Genomic DNA, 24,932 nt, shown 5'->3' with positions numbered 1-24,932 from the left:
GCCAGGAAAAGGAATTCATCCCACTATGGACGTTCCTTTGTTCCCATCTCAGCAGCCTACCATGTATTGGGGCATACCATTCCCAGCTCCATCCAGTCAGCCGCCACTGGTTGCACCACCCAGTCAGTTGCCAGTAGCTGTTGCCCCCTGTCAACCACCATTGGTTGCTACACCCAACATCAGTCCTGCTCCAGTGACTGCTCCAGATATTGATGCCACTACTCCACCTGTCTTAAGAGAACCCCTCAGTTCAACCGAAGATGTTGCTTCTGTTTCCAGCCCTCCTGCTGGTCCCTCGGGGACTGAAGTTCTTGAAGAATCCTCAAGTGAAGGAACTCCTGATGACTCGGAGGTGGTGTGGCGGCGGTCTCAAAGGACTACACAGGGCAAACTACCCATAAGGTACCAGGACTCACATTTAGTACCTGCACACATAGTACCTTTGATAACCCACTTCAATGCTCTGCCAATCACTTTTCAGTACCCTAGATTACTAACTTAAATGTACTACCTCAAGTTTCTCTAGTACATACATCAAAATAAATATCTCACTTAAGAAAACACTTAGGAATTGTAGCATATTGATACCCAATTCCTGCCACTGTTAGGTACACTTCTTTTTCTCTTTCATTGCGTGTGTGAGATGCTCTGACTGGCCAGTAGGTGCTCTTGCTAATACAGAATTAAACACGTAATTCTAAGAATAACCTAGATAGGTTGTTTTGAAAGTGCTCTAGGGATAAGTAGCGTGTAGCCGATAGACCCTAGCAGCCACCCTTACTGTGACCTAGCTTCTGGCTAGCCAGTATAACCTTAGGTGTACTTACAGGTAACTTATTGTTGGCAAAGAAATAACATGTGTGAGATAATAATAAAATTGTCTAGTCAGCTTGATGCTAAAGGTATATAGAGCTGAACTAATGTATAGATAGTCTCCTGTATAGAGACTTATATTAATGTTCAGTTTAGCCTCCAAGAATGTGTAGAGAGCTAATAAAATGTCTTAGGAGCTAGCAACTATAGGTCAGATAGCTGCCTAATTGTCTAGTAAGCTTAGAATGTATAGTAAGCTTTAAAGTGTATAATAGGTTTAATAAAATTTCTATGAGGCTAGAAACTAAAGGATAGATAGCTTTGTTAATGTCTTGATAGCACTAATGTCTAGATAGATTTCTATTGTCTAGTCGAGATACTAGCAAGAGTATCAGAGAATGTAAATGTGTTCAATGTTTACTTAGGATGTATAGCAAATTATAGATCATCCTGTTCTAGTCCTAGTCCCTCTGTCTTAGGGGACAGACGTCGAGGTCGACTTATCTTAAGTAAGGGGGTTTGTGGTGTTCCGGTACCGTATCCTATCCGGAACCTGCATGTGTGGGTCCCCTTAGCCAGAGTCCCTAGGACGTCGGGGTCCCCATTGTCTAGTTCATGTTACGCCGAGCGCTCCGGGTCCCCGTTCCTCCCCGGAGCGCTCGCCTCATCTTCGTTGTTGCAGCGCCCCGGTCAGATCCACTGACCGGGTGCGCTGCGGTCCCGCCTCCAGCCGGGATGCGATTCGCGATGCGGGTAGCGCCCGCTCGCGATGCGCACCCCGGCTCCCGTATGATACGACCTGGTCACTACCGCCGCAGCAAGACCATCCCGCTTTGCGGCGGGCTCTGGTGAAAACCAGTAGTGACTTAGAACCGGTCCACTAGCACGGTCCACGCCAATCCCTCTCTGGCACAGAGGATCCACCTCCTGCCAGCCGGCATCGTGACAGTAGATCCGGCCACAGCCACAGTCCAGTCCTTCTTCGCTGAGGTCCGTGGTGTCTTCGAGGAGCCTGCCCGAGCTTCTTCTGCCGAGACTGCCCTGCTGAACCTGGCCCAGGGTGTTTCTTCCGTTGGCGAGTACGCCATTCAGTTCCGTGCTCTTGCTTCCGAGTTGTCCTGGAATAGTGAGGTTCTCTGCGCGACCTTTAAAAAAAGGCCTATCCAGCAACATTAAAGATGTTCTGGCCGCACGAGAAACTCCTGCTAACCTACATGAACTCATTCATCTTGCCACTCGCATTGACATGCGTTCTTCCGGATGGCGTCTGGAGCTCCGCCTGGATATGGACTTTGTTCGCACGAGGCGTTTTTTCTCCCCGGCTCCTCTCTCCTCTGGTCCTCTGCAATCCGTTCCTGTGCTTCCCGCCGCGGAGGCTATGCAAGTTGACCGGTCTCGCTTGACACCTCTAGAGAGGACACGACGCCGCATGGAGAATCTTTGCCTGTACTATGCCGGTACCGAACACTTCCTGAAGGATTGTCCTATCCGTCCTCCCCGCCTGGAAAGACGTACGCTGACTCCGCACAAAGGTGACACAGTTCTTGATGTCAACTCTGCTTCTCCACGCCTTACTGTGCCTGTGCGGATATCTGCCTCTACCTTCTCCTTCTCTACTATGGCCTTCTTGGATTCCGGATCTGCAGGAAATTTTTTTTTGGCCTCTCTTATCTACAGGTTCAACGTTCCTGTGACCAGTCTCGCCAGACCCCTCTACATCAATTGTGTTTACAATGAAAGATTGGACTGTGCCGTGCGTTACCGCACGGAACCCCTCCTAATGTGCCTCGGATCTCATCACGGAATAATTGAGTTTTTTTTCCTCAGGTTCTTTGGCCCCAAGAAGAGGGGGAGACCCAAGGGGGGGGGGGGTACTGTTACGCCGAGCGCTCCGGGTCCCCGTTCCTCCCCGGAGCGCTCGCCTCATCTTCGTTGTTGCAGCGCCCCGGTCAAATCCACTGACCGGGTGCGCTGCGGTCCCGCCTCCAGCCGGGATGCGATTCGCGATGCGGGTAGCGCCCGCTCACGATGCGCACCCCGGCTCCCGTACCTGACTCGCTCTCCCTCGGTCCTGTCCCGGCGCGCGCGGCCCCGCTCCCTAGGGCGCGCGCGCGCCGGGTCTCTGCGATTTAAAGGGCCAGTGCACCAATGATGGTGCCTGGCCCAATCTTCCCAATTACCTTGATTAGTTTCCACCTGTGCACTCCCTACTTATACCTCACTTCCCTTGCACTCCCTTGCCGGATCTTGTTGCACTTGTGCCTAGTGAAAGCGTTTCCTTGTTTGTTCCTAGCCCGTGTTCCAGACCTCCTGCCGTTGCCCCTGACTACGATCCTTGATGCCTGCCCCGACCTTCTGCTACGTCCGACCTTGCTTCTGTCTACTCCCTTGTACCGCGCCTATCTTCAGCAGTCAGAGAGGTTGAGCCGTTGCTAGTGGATACGACCTGGTCACTACCGCCGCAGCAAGACCATCCCGCTTTGCGGCGGGCTCTGGTGAAAACCAGTAGTGACTTAGAACCGGTCCACTAGCACGGTCCACGCCAATCCCTCTCTGGCACAGAGGATCCACCTCCTGCCAGCCGGCATCGTGACAGTTCACCCCTAGTCACCTCTCATCCAGATAGTTATTGTACTAATAGCTTACTTAGGAAGCATGTAAATGTTATATAAATGCCCTAGAAATAGTTAATTACCTGTCTATAGCGTAGCAGGACCTGCGGGTAACGTGGTTAGGTGAACTCTATGGTATTTCTGCTTTAGGACCTTTGGAGGTCCTTGTGACGTAGTCAACTCCATCACACTGTGTAACAGTGAGTGACAGATGTTCGGACCAATCAGATTAGCCCTGCCCCCTGCCCATATAAGGGAGCAGCGGCCATGTTCTCATGCTCTTTCGCTTTGGTCCCTGTACAAGCAAGCAAGAAGCATCTGCGCTGCTGAGATCTGTGAGTCTAGGCCTGAACCTTGTGGCGACGACCGATAACTTCTAAATTCTGAGTGTAACAATCCCCACGCACTCTGCAAGATCACCGGACCTTATCTATCCCCTAAATCCGGACGGATCTGCAATAATTACCCTAAATTCAGAGACTTTAATTTATTTCAAGGTCCGCAACAATTGTCAGTCATTGAGCTATATAAAGACTGTATTCCTGAGACTGTGATTGTTCATTGGATGTACTGCAAGCACTTAAGTAAAGTTTCCCAAGTTCAAGTACATTGTGGACCTTCAGTCATTTCTTTACATGCACCTGTCGTTTCTGGGAAGGGCGGCGATAGGCTGGAGGATTACCTCAGTATTCTAGCCCCCAGCCTGGCGTCACGAACTATAGGGTTAACAAGAACCCCTCATCTCCCGAAACAATACAACCACTACCAACACCCCCCAAGGGCTACCACACTGACATCCCTGTCCATTTTAGGAACTATCCAGGGTAAAAGGAAATCCCCATAGCAAGCATATGCTGTTCTGGACAGTTCATAAAATGGACAGAGATGTCAGCAGAGAGCACTGTGCTCGTGATGTCAGCAGACAGTTCTGTGTTTCAAAAAGAAAAGCATTTCCGCTGTAGTATTCAGCAGCTACTAAGTACAAGAAGGATTAAGATTTTTTAATAGAAGTAATTTACAAATCTCAAGTTCAAGAATTTGGAGAGGCTCTTGTCCGTCTAGCTACCAAAACAACCTGGGCTGCCAAATCTGGCACCTTTACCCAAGGTGTCTGAAAAAAAAAAAAATGACAATACAAATGCGTGATATGTCACCTGTGGCTCACAGGGCCCTTGTATAAACAATAGTATAAATCTATTATAAAAAACAAATATAAAATATTAAAATATTATTAATATTATAATTTCTGAGACCAAATAAAAAAATTAGTTGTCAAAATATCAATAAATGACAATAAAGTGCATTTGGTTGCTAGGGGAAACGGATGTCAATCAATTCAGCATTAGTAGGACTTTTCTCCTTTCAAATCCAATAGCAAAAAAGTTCCAATAGTTCACAATGTCTCAAAGGAGGTGAATGTCTTAGTATATACTCCTTGCAACAGTATCTCCTTTGGATGATCACTTCTGCTACATATAGTGTAGCAATTCAATATGCATGACAAAGTCGACTTCACTGACCTTCAGATAACAGTCTCTTATTGGTATTCCATAGAATGTTATTAAAGCACTTAATATTGCTTTAAAAGTATGGAAAAATATTACTTGATGATAGTTTGCATATGCCCGCTGGTCCCCTCGGGATGTAGATGCTGCGATCTCTGGTGCTGTAGAGGCCCTGCTGTTTTCCGGTAAGTTATAGATGCTGCGATCTCCCGGTTCACTAATAGTTGGCAGCGCTGGATTCCAATCTGCTGTAGAGCCGTGCGGGCACACCGGTGGAGACTTGGCCTTCTCCCGGTACTAGCTTGTGCGATACAGCGGTGGGCAATATAGCCGGGTACTGCAGCGCTTGTTCTGCCTCCCACAATGAAGTCCCAGGTAGCGCGCTCGTGGTTCCGAAAGCGCGCGCTGATAGAAGAGGTGATTGACAGATGTCTGTCCAAGAGGTTCTGAAGGTACAGTGGTGACTTGTGTCCGCAGATACACATATGGTGGGCTCAGTAATGGTGTATGGGGGTCGCTGGACGCGTTTCAGGACTTTCCTCAGTCCTTTCCTCAGCAGCTTAGATAATTATAGGACCTTATAGGATAGCAAGAAATCACAGATTGCATGACAACTAGTCACCAGCCTATTCCTGAACTACAATACAAGGGTGTTAAACAGAACAGCATAAGCAAGAAGAGGCAAGGGTTAAATGACTAATCCAAGAATGATCAGTGACATACAATTAGATACAGATAGGGAACACTAATGTATGAAACAGATATCGTGACACAGGATCAGGATTAGAAAAAAAAAAGTCACAAAGACCTAGTGTTCAAACACAAACATTGAATATTATCTTTGGAGATCAGAAATCACAACAAAACAAAACTAATAGTGACACAAAGATATATATATATATATATATATTATATATATATATATATATATATATATATATATATATATATAACAGCCTCACTGAGAGATTATATTCTTTTCATTCAACTAAAACATTGCATACTCCAGAATTTCCACTAATCCGGCAACTTCCACATGTACTAAAAAGTATTCACAAACTATCCCATAAGGTAAACTCTTATTTCTTTGTCTACAGTATGTGACGTACAAGCCCCTCCTCTTGGAATTTTTGGCGCTGGCTAGTCCCTAGATGCCATATTTAGACCATAAAGGTATCATACCTCACATAAGAGAAAAAAAGTTTCATTTCACGTTCTCTACCATCACAAGACTCACTTAAAAATGTAGCATGTTAAACACACCCTGTCCTGCATACACAGTGGACAACACAACTTGACAAACCAAACAACTTGTATGGAAATAACAAACATACACATAGATTTCACAGAAAGCTTCTATTTCCTTCACTTACCTTTAGTCAACTCAACTTGTCAACATTCCCATAACCTGCTATCTCTCCAAACGCTGATTACTCAGTATTCCATCACTGTCACATTCTGATTTCATTCTTAACTCCGTACATCCCTTTATTCCTGCTATAGCATTACTTTCCATCTCTTTCTTTCTGCAATGCTTTCCCAAAACTCTACATCTAACTGTTTCTCATTGCTGACATGGAATTCTCTCATGAGCTTCTCTAACTGGACTACTGCATTCTTGATGTGCAATTCTTCAAGGATTGTTTTAAGAGCGTGTATCTGGAGTTCTCCGTCTGTATTCTTGGACTTTTGTTGACCCATCTCTAGCCGACCGGTCCTAAGTAGCTTATTGGGGGGAACTTCGGAAAGTATGTCCCCCTCGTTGCCTTCTCCTTAGGCGGCTAGTAGGTTAAAAAGGCTCTTTTGGCCTTTTTACCTGATTAAAAGGCTCTCCTGGCCTTTACCTGTGATGCATGACAATTCTGTATTAGACATTAGCTAATTCATACTAGCCGACCGGTCCTAGGTAGCTTATTGGGGAAACCCTCGTAAGGTGTCTTTCCCTCGTTGCCTTCCTTCTAGGTGACTAATATGCTAAAAGGCTCACCTGGCCTTTTCACCATCATCCACATCACTCTTATAGGGTCAGTGTCCATCTAGATGTGTTTTTTTCCACACCTTATTCCCCCCAGACTACACGGGCTTATCACACGGATCCTGTCCTGGACTTATGATGTATTCCAGGCTCATGCTAACAACCAGATAATGGTTTATGTGATATGGGATTTAAGCATAATCTGTGACCCCGTTAGGCGCTTTCACAGATCAGTTCGGCAATATCCTCATAAAATCACATACCATCCTCTCTTGGCTCATACATTCATTCCATGTCTCCTTGCAGAGTAGCAGTGTACTTATCCAACCGACAGAAGGTATATTGGTTCTTTTGTCTATTCAAAATAGACCCACTATCACAGGAGTTTAGCTATTCTAAAACCCAGTCTAAGTGCAGGACCCACAGCCACAGATCTCAGGAGGGCACAGATATAAGAAAATAAAGCTTTTCTTACCTGGCCAGGTTTTGTGTAGTCTGTGGCCTCCGGATGCCCAAGCCATAGTGGTCCCGCACTGTAACTGAGATATTACTTGTGATTCGGCAGCGGGTCCCTGTGAGTTCTAGCGCCAAAAATGTTAGTTTTGACCCCAAAGGTCGAGACATCTTCTGTCGGCGGATGCCCAATTAGTGCGTGGAAAGCCTGTATGGGGCTGCAGTCACCCAACTTTCCTTCCAACGCTACCTGTCATTCAAAATCACGACACAGACACAAGAGCAGTCTCTGTAACCTGAAGGCAGAACTGGTCTGGCCTTTTTTTAAATGGGCACTGTCACCAACTTTATTTTTTGATATGTGGTAGTACTTATGTACTACAACATATCTCTAATATACTTTTATTTTATTTTTTTTCATTAAAAAGGTTTAATTTACATTTAAAAACCGGCCACTGAAAAAGGACTGATTTTGAAGTGGCAATCAGTCCTTTTTCAGTTAGGCTGCACTCGCTCCCTGCCTGTCAATCAGACAGGCGGGAGCGAGCGCATTGGCTCCCCGGCCACTGGCTGGGAGGCCACTCCTCCCGCACATCGCCGCCGCCGCCTCGTTGCCACCGCTGTCCCTGCACGCCCGCTGCCGGACTCTGCAGTAACTGCAAGTGTAATGATGAGGGAACGGGGTATGTGGGGCGGGGGGGGGGGGAGGAGGGAACGGGCTAGTGCCGTATAGAGGGGGGGTGGGGGGAGGGGGGGCGGGCTAGCAAAAAAAAAAAAAAATAGGATGGTGGGAGCTACCCTTTAAGTGTATTTTATATAGGTGATTTTTAAATAAGGCATGCACACTAAACTTTACATTGTGCAAACACAGGAAACCATAAATCTTTCCCATAGTAAGAAGAAAGTTAAAACAAAGATATATTGCTTAAGCTGCAATATAATGAACCATTGTTTCAAGGACGCATCTGGGGTACAAAAAGATAAGAGTGTCTGCATTCTTGAAGATAAGGTAGCCATCGTCTCTAGTTCAGGAGTTAGTTATGTAGAAATCACAAGAAAGATAGAATACAGTCACTTAGACTGAGAATATCAAGTCTTTGAATAAAAAAATGGATTCTCTTCTACCCAATCCTATCAGGAGTAATGTTGTATTCCCCAGGAGATATCAGTCCTTGGAGGGCAGTTCCAGCTGTAGGACTTTGTCTCATGTCACTCAGCTCTTCTGCACGGGCATCATACTCCACAAGATCAGCAATAAGTTGTTCCTTGTTCTTTCCTGCAGTAGGGATCTCCTTTTCTTGGCACATTAGCTCCAGTGCAGGCTTGGACTGCTTGCGATATGCCTCCATATTTCCGAGATGAGACAGAGGAGGTAAAACAGGAGATGGGGAGGACAGAACTGTCTTGCACTCTTTTTGTATGTCTTTTAAACCAGCACTGAGCTCTGTCTTTGGAATTTACACACAAGAAGATGTATGCAATTTCTTTTTTAGTGCTAAGATTTCCTTACAGGTTAAATCCACAAGCACTAAAAATCTCTAAATATATCCCGACGCTGCCACCAGTTGTCATGATCACACCCTTTCGGTCCAGCTAAGACGCTAGAGAGAGTGTGATGGTGCAAGGGTTAAAGCCGCCAGAGCTCTGGGTATCCACTACTAGTCCCAGCAAGTCACCAAATTAACCCTTAGATAAAAGTGCTTTACCAGAGCCTCCTTCAGAAAGGTGAGCTCATAAATTTAGAGATCAAAGACCAGAGCTGATTAATTAAACATTTAATCTGATAAAAGGTATCACAATGCTAAATATATAGAAATACAGGAACAAATGACATACAGTTACAAAAATATATAAAAGAGTTTAGCAAGGCAAGTTCAGAAAACAAAAGATGAAGTTCTTACAGCATGATGATATAGCAGTCCATGAGTGAGTGAGTGAGTGAGAGTTCTGTTCTTAGCATGGTCTTGTCAGCTTGGGGCACAGCCTTGAAAAACCTGAGTCTAGCATTGTTAAATATTATATATCTGCCTTTTTGGAAGGGAGACTCCATTCCCCCCCTCCCCTCTGATCCCACCAGGGGGTCTTCTCTCTTCCTTGCCCCTTATCTGTTTGATTATATGATGGGACCAGAGTGCATGACTTCAAAAAAGCCTTTGACTTCAAAGGAGATGTAAACAAACAGCCAAACAAAATGCAATACACAAAAACACCGTCTGAATGACCTCTCACCCATGGCTTGGATAATACATCACACAGTTATAATTATAATACACATATAGGATTTTAATAATCAGGCCTTGGGCCTGACAGTTGTTTTGCCTTTTTAGAGATTTGTTTGTATGGTTATACGTGTCTTTAATAGACAAAACCTAGAACATTTATATCTCATTTATATCTCTTCCTTCTTGTAGTCACTATGGAGGCAAAGCCCGAAACGTACTTCCAAGGGTTTCTCTTGCAAGCTCGGTCTGTACCAGGAAATGAAACCGTTGGCCGTTTCATAGTAATTGACCCTAACTCACAAAATCTCACCTGTGGTGGGAATCCGGTGAGTATATATGAGCTGGTTATCTACACGTCAATATACATCAGTGTTTCCTAACCAGTGTGCCTCCAGCTGTTGCAAAACTGCAATTCCCAGCATACCCGGGAGTTGACAAGCGAAAATTATCAACTTAAAATATGCCATTAAATTTTACGAGTTGTCAACATATCCTGAGGCAGTGTTTCCCAAGCAGTGTGCCTCCAGCTGTTGCAAAACTACAACTCCCAGCATGCCTGGACAGCCGAAGGCTGTCCGGGCATGCTGGGAGTTGTAGTTTTGCAACAGCTGGAGGCACACTGGTTGGGAAACACTGGCTGGTACACAGGATAAGATATAGATCACCACCAGACATCACGGGCATGGCATGCAGGAAGTGGCTCCATTATGAGCCTATACTTTGTTGTTTTATGACCCAACTGGCGGACAGCTTGACAGGCTGTCATACATTACCTGTGTATCGCAAACACTTTGGACATGTCGGCTGACATCCTATTTGGTCATCATTGATATGGGTTCATATTTATGCAAATTTTTCCCCAGTTTGTCCCCTGAAGATCCCGGCACTATTCGGGTGAAACACGTTGGGACATGGACATATATGTTGTTTTATTCCTTTGACCTATATATATTTTAGAGCAATGACTTTTTTCGCTGTGAGTAGTTGCAACCTAAGCAGAGTTGGGATATACTGACACATAGGCTGTTATTTTCTTATAATCTTGCTTTATTTTGGGGTCAAATATTTTATCTGAAAGTACAGTCCCGCAACACACAATATGAATTGGTTCCAGGACGACCATTGTATGTTGAAACCATTGCATGTTGAGTCCATAACTCTATGGAAAACTGGTACACTATATAGGGGGCATATATAAGGGTCAGAGGGTGATGTCAGTATATACGGGCATATAATAGGGGGGAGAGTGAGGTCGGTACTGTACAGTATACACAATAGAAACACCACAAAGAATATTGCTACTGGTAAAAAGTACTATTTATTTATATCTCAAAACTTTATAACTCAAAAATATCTAAAAGATTTGAAAAAAAAACAACAATATATACAAACAGCAGAAAGTAATGTGAAATGTCCTACAAAGTGTGGAGCAGTATAGTACCTTACATATAAGACAGGTATAGGTGTGAAGTCAATCAAGCACTAATCATCACTAAATGAGTGAATATGGCCCAATGTCCTTTCTCCCAACGTTAAAGGGGTGCTCCGGTGAAAACCTTTTTTCTTTTAAATCAACTGGTGGCAGAAAGTTAACATATTTGTAAATTACTTCTATTAAAAAAAATCTTAATCCTTCCTGTACTTATTAGCTGCTGAATACTACAGAGGGAATTCTTTTCTTTTTGGAATGCTCTCTGATGACATCACGAGCACAATTCTCTCTGCTGACATTATTATAATAAGAACGCTTTATTTATTGTTGTCCTTAGTGGGATTTGAACCCAAGTCCTTAGCACTGCAAGGCAGAAGTGCTAACCACTGAGCCACCATGCTGCCCTTAGCATACATCTGCTAGGCATGGTTGCTAAAATGGACAGAGATGTCATCAGTGTTCCAAAAAGAAAGGAATTTCCTTTGGAGCATTCAGCAGCTAATAAGTACTGGAAGGATTAAGATTTTTTTAATAGAAGTAAGTTACAAATATGTTTAACTTTCTGCCACCAGTTGATTTAAAAGAAAAAAGGTTTTCACCGGAGTACCCCTTTAAGTTCCCATCAGTATGAAAAAACCATAAGTTGTATTATATTGTGCTAGTATGGAAAGACTCACCCATGTTAGCCTGGTATCTGCCTTCACCAGCCCCAACGTACATTTCATTAAGAGCTTTATCAAGGGTCTCTTCTTCAAGAGTCTTTTTCAAGGGTTAGCCTGGTATCTGAATCCACCAGCCCCGACGTACGTTTCGTTACGTTAAGAACTTTATCAAGGGTTCTACATTTTGTTAAGAACTTTATCAAGGATCTCTTCTTCAAGGGTTATCCTAGTAACTGCCGACATCAGCCCCGACGTACGTTTCTAAAAGAACTTTATCAAGGGTTCTACGTTTCGTTAAGAACTTTATCGAGGGTCTCTTCTTCAAGGGTTATCCTAGTAACTGCAGACATCAGCCCCGACGTACGTTTCTTAACCCCTTAAGGACTCAGCCCATTTTGGCCTTAAAGACAATTTAATTTTTACGTTTTCATTTTTTCTTCCTCGCCTTCTAAAAATCATAACTCTTTTATATTTTCATCCACAGACTAGTATGAGGGCTTGTTTTTTGCGCGACCAGTTGTCCTTTGTAATGACATCACTCATTATATCATAAAATGTATGGCGCAACCAAAGAACACTATTTTTGTGGGGAAATTAAAAAGAAAAACGCAATTTTGCTAATTTTGGAAGGTTTTGTTTTCACGCCGTACAATTTATGGTAAAAATGATGTGTGTTCTTTATTCTGAAGGTCAATACGATTAAAATGATACCCATTATTACATACTTTTCTATTATTGTTGCGCTTAAAAAAAAATCACAAACTTTTTAACCAAATTAGTACGTTTATAATCCCTTTATTTTGATGACCTCTAACTTTTTTATTTTTCCGTATAAGCGGCGGTATGGGGGCTCATTTTTTGCGCCATGATCTGTACTTTTTTTTTATACCACATTTGCATATGAAAAACTTTTAATTCATTTTTTATCATTTTTTTTTTATAAAATGCATTACAAAAGTAGGAATTTTGGACTTTTATTTTTTTTTTTCGTTCACGCCGTTCACCGTACAGGATCATTAACATTTTATTTTAATAGTTCGGACATTTGCGCACACGGCGATACCAAATATGTCTATAAAAAAAAATTTACGCTTTTTGAGGGTAAAATAGGAAAAAACGGACGTTTAACTTTTTTATTGAGGGAGGGGATTTTTCACTTTTTTTTAACTTTAACTTTTAAATTTTTTAACATTTTTTTTTACACTTGAATAGTCCCCATAGGGGACTATTCATAGCAATACCATGATTGCTAATATTGATCTGTTCTATGTATAGGACATAGAACAGATCAGTATTATCGGTCATCTCCTGCTCTGGTCTGCTCGATCACAGACCAGAGCAGGAGACGCCGGGAGCCGCACGGAGGAAGGAGAGGGGACCTCCGTGCGGCGTTAGGAATGATCGGATCCCCGCAGCAGCGCTGCGGGCGATCCGATCATTCATTCAAATCGCGAACTGCCGCAGATGCCGGGATCTGTATTGATCCCGGCACCTGAGGGGTTAATGGCGGACGCCCGCGAGATCGTGGGCGTCGGCCATTGCCGGCGGGTCCCTGGCTGCGATCAGCAGCCGGGATCAGCCGCGCATGACACGGGCATCGCTCCGATGCCCGCGGTTATGCATAGGACGTAAATGTACGTCCTGGTGCGTTAAGTACCACCTCACCAGGACGTACATTTACGTCCTGCGTCCTTAAGGGGTTAAAGAACTTTATCAAGGGTTCTAAGTTTTGTTAAGAACTTTATCGAGGGTCTGTTCTTCAAGGGTCTTCTTCAAGGGTTATCCTGGTATCTGCCTCCACCTGCCCAGATGTACATTTCGTTAAGAACTTTATCAAGTATTCTACATTTCATTAAGAACTTTATCAAGGGTCTCTTCTTCAAGGGTTAGCCTGGTATGTGCCTCCACCAGCCCTGACATACATTTTGTTAATTAAATGTAGAACCCTTGATAAAGTTCTTAATAACTTTATCAAGGGTCTCTTCTTCAAGGATCTTCTTCAAGGGTTATCCTGGTATCTGCCTCCACCAGCCCCGTCGTACGTTTAGTTAAGAACTTTATCAAGGGTCTCTTCTTCAAGGGTTAGCCTGGTATGTGCCTCCACCAGCCCTAACATACATTTCGTTAATTCAATGTAGAACCCTTGATAAAGTTCTTAAGAACTTTATCAAGGGTCTCTTCTTCAAGGATCTTCTTCAAGGGTTAGCCTGGTGTCCACCAGCCTCCACCAGCCCCGACGTACGTTTCATTAAGAACTTTATTGGACATTGCTGAGGAGACAGAGCAATGACACTAAAGCTAAGGAGCCAGGACATGTGTCTGATGTGAATCAATGGCCCACAGCAGAGTTTACGGTGTGTACGGGCACATTTAACAGCCTGGAGGCAGCTGCGTCAGTTTGTGTCACCAGATAGGTGTCTTGCGGGATGACCTCAACATTCACAGGCATCGTAACGCGATGCTGTATTTAGCATACAATACCCTCAGAGAGCCTATCTTATGTTGAAACCCTCGTATGTTGAATGACCACTGTATATTAAAAGTTAGTTTTTTTTATGCTAGTTCTAGAGTGATTTTCTTTTTTATTTACACAGTATATGTAATTGGTTATTTGGGAGTTCTGTGATTGCACAGGTTCTTACCAAAAGAAAAAGGAATGGACAGGGGCACCTCTCTCCAAGGGCCTGATAGCAGTTGCATGGTCTACCACTTTGGCGCATACGCCCTTGGTTCAAATAAAATTGCAGGATGGTGAGAAATTATTTTGTGTTCTTGCTTTGACAGCCACAACATTTTGATCGTAGTTTGTATTGAGGAATAGCATTTGATCCAGCTGTGCACCATGACCAGGGGAGTAGTTATAGCGGTAGCAGTCGCATCGGCACCCTGTTGCCTAAGGGGGCCCCAAAGCACATCTTTCCCATAAGAGACCAGTATTATAATTGGCATATGGGGCCCTCTTGCAGAATTTGTATCGGGGCTACAAGCTACGCCTCTTACCATGACACTGATAGTTACAGACCAGATTTCATCCATGTAAGGCTAAGTTTCTACGTGATTTTTTTTTTTGGGGGGGGGGGGGGGGAAATGCCAAGAAAAACGTCAGTTCTGCCGCATGGCATTTTTTTACGCCAAAAAATGTTAGCTGCAAGGCTAGAATTCCACTGAGGTTTTTACCCTGTGTTTTTTTTTTGGATTAAAAATGCCAGAAAAAACGCCAGAAAAACTGCCACTGGGTACCAAAAAAACTGCCAAGGTGCAATTTCCACACAAATGAAACAACGCCAGAAAAACGCCAGATGCAGGAAATTGCACTGGCGTATTTCCAGGCGTTTTTTTCCATGCATTTTTTTTTTCTACCCAAAAACCGCAGCACAAAAATACCAAGTAGAAACTTAGCTTAAGAAAAGAAACGTTACACTCTGTGCAGGCTACTTACAGTACTTGACAACCAAAAACCTATCTGATATAATGAATACATTTGAGAGGGTGGGATCGGCATTAGAAACAGTTGCTGAATATATGTGTTGTCTTTCCCAGGATTCCACAGTTACCCATAAAGATTCAAGCAAAAAACTCAACATCTCCGCATTGTGGGTGGCACCGGCATCAGTCAACAATGTAATATTTAGGTAAGTATTATTTTACCTAGGAGAAATTAAAACATTATAAAGTGCAGGGAAACTTTGGATGAGATTTGTCGTACACCACGGACTCCTTATTAACAGATGGCAAACTTTGCCTAAAATAAAGAGGTACTCCAGATCAGAAACTGTGTTCAAATCAACTGGTGCCAGAAAGTTAAACAGATTTGTAAATGACTTCTATTTAAAAATCTTAATCCTTCCAGTACTTATCAGCTGCTGTATACTACAGAGGAAGTTGAGTTGTTCTTTTCTGTCTGTCCACAGTGCTCTCTGCTGACACCTCTGTCCATGTCAGGAACTGCCCATAGCAGGAAAGGTTTGCTATGGGGATGTGCTCCTGCTTGAAAGGGGTACTCCAACCCTAGACATCTTATCTCCTATCCAAAGGATAGGGGATAAGATGTCTGATCGCCGGGGTCCAGCCGCTGGGGACCCCCACAATATAGCATGCGGCACCCACCTGTTTCTGGTCCGGAAGCGCTGGAGGGTCTGGGTCCCAACCACGGGAACGGAAGTTTGTGACGTCACGACTCCGCCCCCATGTGACGTCACGCCCCGTCCCCTCAATGGAAGTCTATGGGAGGGGGCGTGACGCCCCCTCCCATAGACTTGCATTGCGGGGGCGGGGCGTGACGTCACACGGGGGCAGAGTCATGATGTCATCAACTTCCGTTCCTCTTTAAGCGTGCAGACTGGTGTGAGATTGCACAATAAATTTCCACAAAAAATCCCAGTCCACTGCAACAAGCAGTCAAATTGTTAATTTTTTTACCAATTTGCAAATTTTTGACCCATTGTGCAAGAATTCACAACTTTTTACCTCCAAGAGAACTGTGTGATAAATGTCCCCCATGTTTAAAAAAAATAAATCAATAAATTCAATGTTACCGGTTGTTGGGGGAAGGAATCAAGGAGTCTGATAAGTAATTTGTCTGTAATAAGATTTATTACAACCTTAATTAACCCCATGATCATGACATCACGGCCACGCCCCTTGTGATGTCACGACACACCCCTTTCAATCATGTCTATGGGAGGGGCACGCGGGAAGCATGCCCCTCCCATAGATATGAATGAAAGGGGTGTGTGGCAGTGGTCATGACGCCATGGCCACGCCCAATCGTGACGTCACATCACACCCCCACAATTCATGTCTATGGGAGGGGGTCCCATAGACATGAATTGTGGGGGTGTGGTGAGACATCATGAGGGGGCGTGGCCATGGCGTCACAACCACTGCCGCAGGAACCCGGCATTTGTTTAGAACACCGGGTGCGGCAGGAGATTGCAGGGGGCACTAGCAGCGGGACCCCCACAATCACAATCTTATCACCGATCCTTTGGATAGGGGATGAAATGTCTAGCTGCGGAGTACCCTTTTAAGTTAGAACCAGATCCTACAACTATTGATGTCACTTTTCTCTCTACTCCAGTCTGTGATGATAAGGAGGAGACTTTTGAAAGATTTGTACAGAAAAGAAAGCTACAGCTTGTATTATAAGGCTTAGTAGCCAAACTGAATACTACAAAATATTTTATAAAATAGATTAGTGTTTCCCAACCAGGGTGCATCCAGCTGTTGCAAAACTACAAGTCCCAGTGTGTTCTCAATAGGATTGTGCTACACTGTGCAGCAGAATCTGCAGAATAAACTGACCTTCGCAGAATGAATTAAAGGGGTTATCCAGGAATAGAAAAACACAGCTGATTTCTTTTAAAAAAAAAACCTCCCTGTCTGTCTCTAAGTTAGGTGTGGTATTACAACTTGGCGCTTTTCACTTCAATGGAACTGAGCTGCATAACCACACTCAATCTGGAGACAGACAGGGAGCAGTTTTTGAAAGAAAGTAGCCTTGTTTTTTTTGTTTTTCCTGGATAACCCCTTTAACATTCTTTTAGTGGAATCATCTCGGAAATGAATTGCCTATGGAGACTTCCAATTTCCGAGCAGTCCTAGCTCCGGCATGTGGCATGTTCTACAGGTACCCGCTGTTTGCGGACTGTCCACCAGACATTTTCCGAGTGGACATTCCACAAATGGTTAACCCGTCAGCAGTGGTGAATACACTTGATGACAAGGTTTGGAGAGCAGCTGCTGGACATCCAAATCCTCACAAGGCTTCGCCAAAATGTATTTTTGTGCTTAATGATTTGCACAATATACAGTGTTGTAAGGCAACAGCTGTTTTGGGCCCAAATAAGTGCTGTAATGGCATGAATCGGCTGTTGCCTTGTAGATTTGCAACAGCTTGAGACATCCTGGTTTTGAAACACAGATCAGATGTGAGATCCAACAACAAAAATATTGGGCCACATGAATTATTCTGTTTACATCTTTTTATCTGACTCATTAGTATCTTACAATTAGTGGAATACTTCCATGTCATACACACGTGCATACAGTAGTGCCAAGTAACTAATATCCATTTATCTGTATTGTGCATTTTTCTGCTTTGGGTCCTGTTCAGACATTATTTTTAGGTCTTGACAGTTTCAGTGTTTATTCTCTCTGGCTTGGGAAGAGTTAACTTTCCAGCCCTTCAGCACTGGGAGGATATATAAGGCCTCTTCAGGTGCTGCTCTGGGCTGGTGATTACACCTGTTACTCTGACCATGTTTGCATTATGTTCACTATGTCTGTTTGTAAACATATATCCTGAGTTTACCCATGGTTATCTGTCCTGTCTGATATCTAGATTTTAGCCTGCCTTGTTTTAGTACCTTTGTCAGGTTTTAGTATTCTCGTATTGTTTGTTCTGCTTTGTATTTCCTTAGTCTGTATTCACACTGTGAGTTTGTCAGTCCTGTTTTGACCCTTGTTTAATACTGGATCTCCTAGGATAGAATCCTGTTCTGAGTCTTGTGCTTATCCGTCTATCTAGGAGTGAGTTAGTCTTGTGTCTGTACCCGTGTTTGCCTGTATTTAGGATTTTTGTTTCCTCCTAGGCTAGCATCTTGTTCACAATGTGTAGTGTGCCTGCTGGCTAGGAGCCTATTTGGCTTTAGTATTGATGTCTCCCCATGATTGAAGTGGGCTGTCTAGTGTGTCTCCTGTTCAGTGTGAACAGTGCTTTTAATTTCCTGACCCATTTAGTGTTCTGACATTCAGTTAACCTGTTCATCCCCTGCATCTCCTGGTTTTGTCTGCTGTATACTTATCCTCACATCTAGTCTTGTTCATATTATCATATCTGCCGTTAGTCTTGATCCTGGTTCTTGAACTATTTGTTAGAATGCTATATCCTGCCTGGTTTATCTGTTTTTAGCTTTGTAGTATTCCCGTTATGTTCCTGACTTGTTTCCCGACGTGTACAGTTTGGTTCGTTTTGTTTGACTCTTACACCCATGCACTTTAGCGCAGTATAGGGTCCATCCTCGTGTTGCTGAACCATTATTTAGGGCGGGTAGGCAATCGGTAGGGACAGTGGACGTAGGGACAGTTAAGACTTACTAGATCCCTACCGCCCCCTTTCATGACCCTAACAGTTTTCATTCAGGCCAATAATAAGTTGACCCTTCCTGTCTTGTAGAAATCCCTTTTCAACAGTGTTCTCCTAATCATGACAAACAGGATTACAGTGAAATATGTCACTAGTACACTGCTAAAACAGGATTACAATAGATGATGATCAGAGCTCAGCCTCCTGCTACTCTGCACAGGTCACAGAGCATATCCAAAAAACTCTCCCTGTTCCCTGCCCCCTTTCCTAACAGCAACATATTAATTACAATCCCTTGTGAATGTGTTCTGTATGACATTACTGGCCTTCGAAGACTACAACCTTTGCACTCCCCCTGTACAAGTCCTTGTACCTAATAGACATCCCATTATTAACGTGTAGGATGTATATTAGTTGTTATTAATTATTACCTATTGATAGATCAGTATATGACTTCTAAAAGAAAGAAGATCGTGTAATGTAATGTTTACCCTGGATGCGCAGCTACAGGGCGACACGTATTGAACGATTACGTGATAACCTTGACAGCACAGTGATTGTATTTGTCCTATGGTCAACACGAGTTATGCGGTAAAATGACTTTTAATGACTTTTTTTTACACTTGGAGCGTTGAACAGTCGGACGAGAATTTTCATTGCAGGGCAATTCATGAATGTTAAGATAATGCAAAATGTTCTATACTGTATGCTCTTAAGATAAGTCACATGGCCGTATGTACACATCAGTGATAAAGTGATCGTAAAGTCCAATGTCATTTCATTTAATTATACAAAGCTCCTAATAGCAGCGATCTCTGTCCGTAGGGGTCTTCAGTTAGAGGCAACGTGGTTACCACATATTGTGATAAGATAGTTTCGCTTGAAAATCCCATTAGATCAGCAGTTTTTGGAATACTAAGAGCGGCCCGTCTGGGAACAACAACCGGGTCACGTTCACAGTTACTTAAATCCCCCTTTTTCTCCATTCTGATGCTCGGTCTGAATATCAGCAAGTTGTCTTGACCACATCTACATTCCTAAATACCTTGAGATGGTGTCGACTAGCTGATTAGTTTTTTTTTTTTTGTTGATGAATAGGTGTACTTAAAAGGAGTACTTCCGCTGCCCCAGCGTACGGAACATTTTGTTCAGAACGCTTGGAGCGGGTGGCGGAGTCATGATGTCACGCTACGCCCCCTCAATGCAAGTCTATGGGAGGGGGCGTGGCGGCTGCCACGCCCCCTCCCATAGACTTGCATTGAGGGGTGGGGTGTGATGTCACGAGGGGCATGACCCTGATGTCACGACCCTGCAGCCCGCACCAAGGATTCTAAACGAACCCTGGGTGCTGCACAGAGATCGCGGGGGCCCCAGCGGCAGGACCCCCCGCGATCAGACATCTTATCCCCTATCCTTTGGATAGGGGATAAGATGTCTAGGGGCGGAGTACTCCTTTCACAAAGTGGCATGTGAGTGCATATACATTGCAGAGATTCCACTAAGGCTCAGTATATACAAAAGTTCATATATATATATATATATATATATATATATATTATATAATATATATATATATATATATATATATATTATATATATATATATATTATATATATATATATATATATATATATATATATATATAATATATACGGTATATAAAATATATATATCTATATATATCTATATATATCTATATATATATTTATTATTATTATTATTATTATTATTATATATATATATATTTTTTTTTTTTTTGCTCTGTGTGGCAAACTCAGGTATAAAAGTAATTTATTTAAAACTCAGCGCCATTGTTGGTCCAGCGGTACAATATGCGTTTTTAAATCTCCTGGCAACTCCGCAACCGTAGATTTGCCCGCTGCTAAAGCAGATTTGCCTGAAGTCCCATACAAGTCTATGGGACTCCTGGAAAATCCGTGTCCTGGTTACTGTAGTCTCCAGCTATGAAGTTATCCTGCCACCCGACCAACATCGTAGTTGTGCTTTAATTCACTCGGTTACATATGTTTTCAATGGCTAACATGTTTTTCATTCATTCAGAGCAACATTTCTTCAATCAAAGAGCACGTACTGGGTGGGAGTGGAAAGTCCTGTGCTCACTGTAAGTATTTCATGGAGTTTTTATTCTATAGTAGTGGTCTCCAAACTGTTGTCCTCTGGATGTTACAAAACTACAACTCCCAGCATGCAGGACCTTAAAGGGGTACTCCACTCCTAGACATCTTATCCCCTATGCAAAGGATAGGGAATAAGATGTCTGATCGTGGGGGTCCCGGCAATGGGGACCCCACCGCAATCTCGGCGGTGGCACCCCAGACATCTGGTGCACAAAGCGATTTTTGATGACTGGTGATGCGGGACGGAGGCTCGTGACGTCATGGTCACACCCCCTCAATGCAAATCTATGGGAGGGGGCATGATGGCCACCACGCCCCCTCCCATAGACTTGCATTGAGGGGGCGTGGCGTTGCCGTGACATCACGAGCCTTCTAAATGAACACTAGGTGACGCAGGGAGATCGTGGGGGATTCCCAATGGCGGAACCCCTGTGATCAGACATCTTATCCCCTATTCTTTGCAGGTCTCCCCCTACGCTCTCTACTCTTAAGACATTGATAAATTGGCTAGTGACCGGTTCACCCTCCTTTATGTAACATCCCCAATTATAAAACATGGCCGGACCATTGTCAATAAAGCACTTTCTCCCCTTCGTCTCAGCCCCAGACCTCATAGTCTATGAGCTCTCCCTAGCAGGGTCCTCACTCCTCCTGAATATTTATGTGTAATATTGTAATGTCTACGGAATCTCTTGGCGCTATATAAATAAATATTATTGGCCAAAGAAAGAGAACTACCGTCCTCTAGTTGGGTTAGTTCAGAAACTATAGTTATGTGGATATTGGGGGGGAGATTTATCAAAACCTATGCAAAGGAAAAGTTGCCCAGTTGCCCATAGCAACCAATCAGATCGCTTCTTTCATTTTGAAAAGGCCTCTGAAAAATGAAAGAAGCGATCTGATTGGTTGCTATGGGCAACTCAGCAACTTTTCCTCTGGACAGGTTTTGATAAATCTCCCCCATTGTGTGTTGTGCATGTATTTTGTATATGACAAAAAAAAAATTTGGAGAATAAAGTAAAAATAAGAGACAAAAATTGGAAATAAAAACAGGAATATAAATATTTATAATAATAATAATAATTAGTTATTAGTTAATTATTTACCTATTTTTATTTCATTTATTCATTCAATCAGTTATTTATTTATATGTACGATTAATAGAATAATAAATAATAGATTGAGTTGGGTCTCACACGAATTTTTTTTAACAAATAAATATTATTATTAATTTCCATTCAATAGGTTTCCTCTGGCAACACCACAACAAGCAGCCCGATCGCGTCTTCTCCCACCTCTAATGCTTCAAGTCCAAAAACCACAAGTGCTCCTCCATCTACCCATGTTTCCTCCAGCCGCCCTCCTTATTCTTCTTCCATCTCCAGTGAGACCTGTGGTACCCGGAAGACTTGCCTCAGTAGTCCTTCGGATTGTGACCCTTCCTCAAGTAGTAGCTGCGTCTTCATGTCCTCCGCCAAGACCGATGACGGGACCTATCATTACGAGATCAGCGGTCCTTCAGCCGGTTATGTCTCTATTGGCTTTTCAGATGACCGGCTCATGGTAAGGAAATAAATAGGAAATAAATATGCGATCTGTGATATGTGATCAACGTACAAAAATATGTGAACCCCCCCCCCCCCCTCCCCCCAACATTCTCGATGTTCCAGGGAGAAGACGACATATACATCTGTGTGATAAACGCAAATGGACAAGTGGAAATCCAGCACGCCTATTCTGAAGGGAGGAAGGCACCTTTAATTCTACCATTGGTAAGAAAGATCGAAAGGGTCCTCAAAGGTCTTCTGAGGTTACATACACCGGACAATATACAATATAATACCGCGTATATGATCAGGCAACTGGCAGACACATATTAGTCCCTAGTACTACAGTATTGTTACCTATTTGTTTTCATTTTTTCCTCATACTGTTGGCACACGTTACATCATTACCTGTCGATATCTTGCTCCATCTCTTTTCCAAACAATTGATATTGGTTCTCAGTATATACCGTATTTTTCGTCCTATAGGACGCACCGGCGTATAAGACGCACCCAATTTTTAGGGGCAAAATCTAAAAAAATAAAGATTTTGAACCCAATAGTGGTCTTCAACCTGCAGACCTCCAGTTGTTGCAAAACTACAACGTCCAGCATGCCCGGACAGCCGTTGGCTGTCCGGGCATGCTGGGAGCTGTAGTTTTGCAACATCTGGAGGTCTGCAGATTGAAGACCACTGCATAGGAGGTAATACTCGCGTGTCCCCGCCGCTCCGGACCCGTCACCGCTGCCCTGGATGTTGCTCCATCGCTGTCCCCGTCGCTCCGGAACGTCTCAGCTGCCGGCCGGGTATCCTCGCTCTCCGTTGCCGTCATCAGGTCGTTACGCACGCCGACGCACGTACGCGATGACGTGATGACGAGGAAGGAGAGCGCCGGCCATACAGGGGATCCCTGAACGGAGAAGACACCGAGGAGGCAGGTAAGGTCCCTCCCGGTGTCCTGTAAGCACTAACCCGGCTATTCAGTTGGGCTGTTAGGGACCGCCGCTGTGAAATCGCGGCGGTCCCGAACAGCCCGACTGAACAGCCGGGTTAGTGTTACTTTCCCTTCAGACGCGGCGGTCAGCTTTGATCGCCGCGTCTGAAGGGTTAATACAGGGCATCACCGCGATCGGTGATGTCCTGTATTAGCCGCGGGTCCCGGCCGTTGATGGCCGCAGGGACCGCCGCGATAGGGGTGTATTCGCCGTATAAGACGCACCGACTTTTTCCCCCCAAAGAAAAAGTGCGTCTTATACGGCGAAAAATACGGTACTTGGGCTGCACCGCGATTTTTAGCGAATTGCGATATGTCGATATGGCCCCAACCCCACACCACCCCCCTCCAATAATCAGTGCTGAGACCCTCAATGATCACTAAATGAATGCTGTGCCCATTCATCTATGATCATCTCTCCTTGGTGAGCTGAGTTTTTGGTATATTGAGATATACCGTATATATATATATATATATATATATATATATATATATATATATATAGTATTAAAATATATTGATACACAAAGTCTTATAAACAATCTATAAATGCGTACACATAGGTCCGCTCTATCCTATTGAGTTGTTCTTTATCTCTTTCCTATCTGACAGAGTAATGTAAATGTCAGGATGACATCATTCACCGGCGGCGTCATTCAATGTTCTTTCACTTCAAAAAATCCGATCTCAACCCAACCTCCGGTCCTCCAAGCCCGATCCAGTAACAGTTCTGATGCGTACTACATATTGGTGGCTTATGGGCCTTCTGATAACGGTGGGTAATGTCTAGTCTGCAATATATATATTATAATTTTTTTTTTGTATTACAGGTTTGAGATCCTTTAAAAAAAAAATATATCCATTTCATTGATACATATATTGGCCTATAAGTGATGGATAACAACGTATGGCATCTGTTATAATGTTAAAGGGGTACCACCGTGCTGACAACTTATCCCCTATCTAAAGGATAGGGGATAAGTTGCCTGATCACGCAGGGTCCCGCCGCTGGGGACCCCCACGATCTCGCATGCAGCACCCCGCTCTCATCAGGCCCCGGAGCGAACATCGCTCCGGGTCTGATGACTGCCGATAACGGGGCCGGAGTCTCGCCCCTGCCATAGACTTGCATTGAGGGGGCGGGGCGTGATGTCACACGGGGCGGAGCTGTGACATCACGATCACCGGTCCCGTCATCAGACCCGAAGCAGATGTTCGCTCCGGGGCCTGATGAGAGCGGGGTGCTGCGTGCGAGATCGCGGGGGGACTCTGCGCAATCAGGCAACTTATCCCCTATCCTTTAGATAGGGGATAAGTTGTCAGCACGGTAGTTCCCCTTTAACTGTTCAAATTATATGGATCGGAGCACTCACCCAATCACTTCTGGTTCCGGTAACTTCCGAGATGTTATCCTCTTCGGACGGTAGTAGGGAGGCGGTAGATGGTAAGGGGGAGTTAAGACGCTGGCCACGGACCGTATCACGCCGCTTGGCG

The 24,932-nt window shown here is 43.9% G+C and overlaps 2 protein-coding genes across 5 annotated transcripts in view; one reads left to right on the top strand and one right to left on the bottom strand.

Moving 5' to 3' along the window:
* Window positions 1–24,932, top strand: part of LOC130275405 (putative ferric-chelate reductase 1) — a 113,733-nt gene that overhangs the window by 62,421 nt on the left and 26,380 nt on the right. For 3 of the 4 annotated variants that reach the window (XM_056523315.1, XM_056523318.1, XM_056523316.1), the window contains 6 exons: window positions 9,770–9,906; window positions 15,215–15,306; window positions 20,823–20,883; window positions 22,145–22,462; window positions 22,570–22,671; window positions 24,051–24,213. In XM_056523315.1, coding sequence (XP_056379290.1) covers window positions 9,770–9,906; window positions 15,215–15,306; window positions 20,823–20,883; window positions 22,145–22,462; window positions 22,570–22,671; window positions 24,051–24,213 — 873 coding nt within the window. The remainder of the gene's footprint in view (window positions 1–9,769; window positions 9,907–15,214; window positions 15,307–20,822; window positions 20,884–22,144; window positions 22,463–22,569; window positions 22,672–24,050; window positions 24,214–24,932) is intronic. The other variant, XM_056523319.1, reaches the window with a different exon arrangement.
* Window positions 22,337–24,932, bottom strand: part of LOC130275407 (putative ferric-chelate reductase 1) — a 100,896-nt gene continuing 98,300 nt past the window's right edge. The window contains exon 20 of the transcript XR_008844768.1: window positions 22,337–22,456. The gene's annotated coding sequence lies outside the window, so the exon portion shown is untranslated. The remainder of the gene's footprint in view (window positions 22,457–24,932) is intronic.

The sequence above is a fragment of the Hyla sarda genome, chromosome 6, assembly GCF_029499605.1.
Source record: "Hyla sarda isolate aHylSar1 chromosome 6, aHylSar1.hap1, whole genome shotgun sequence".
Classification (NCBI taxonomy): Eukaryota; Metazoa; Chordata; class Amphibia; order Anura; family Hylidae; genus Hyla; species Hyla sarda.
This window is presented reverse-complemented; position numbering and strand designations above follow the sequence as displayed.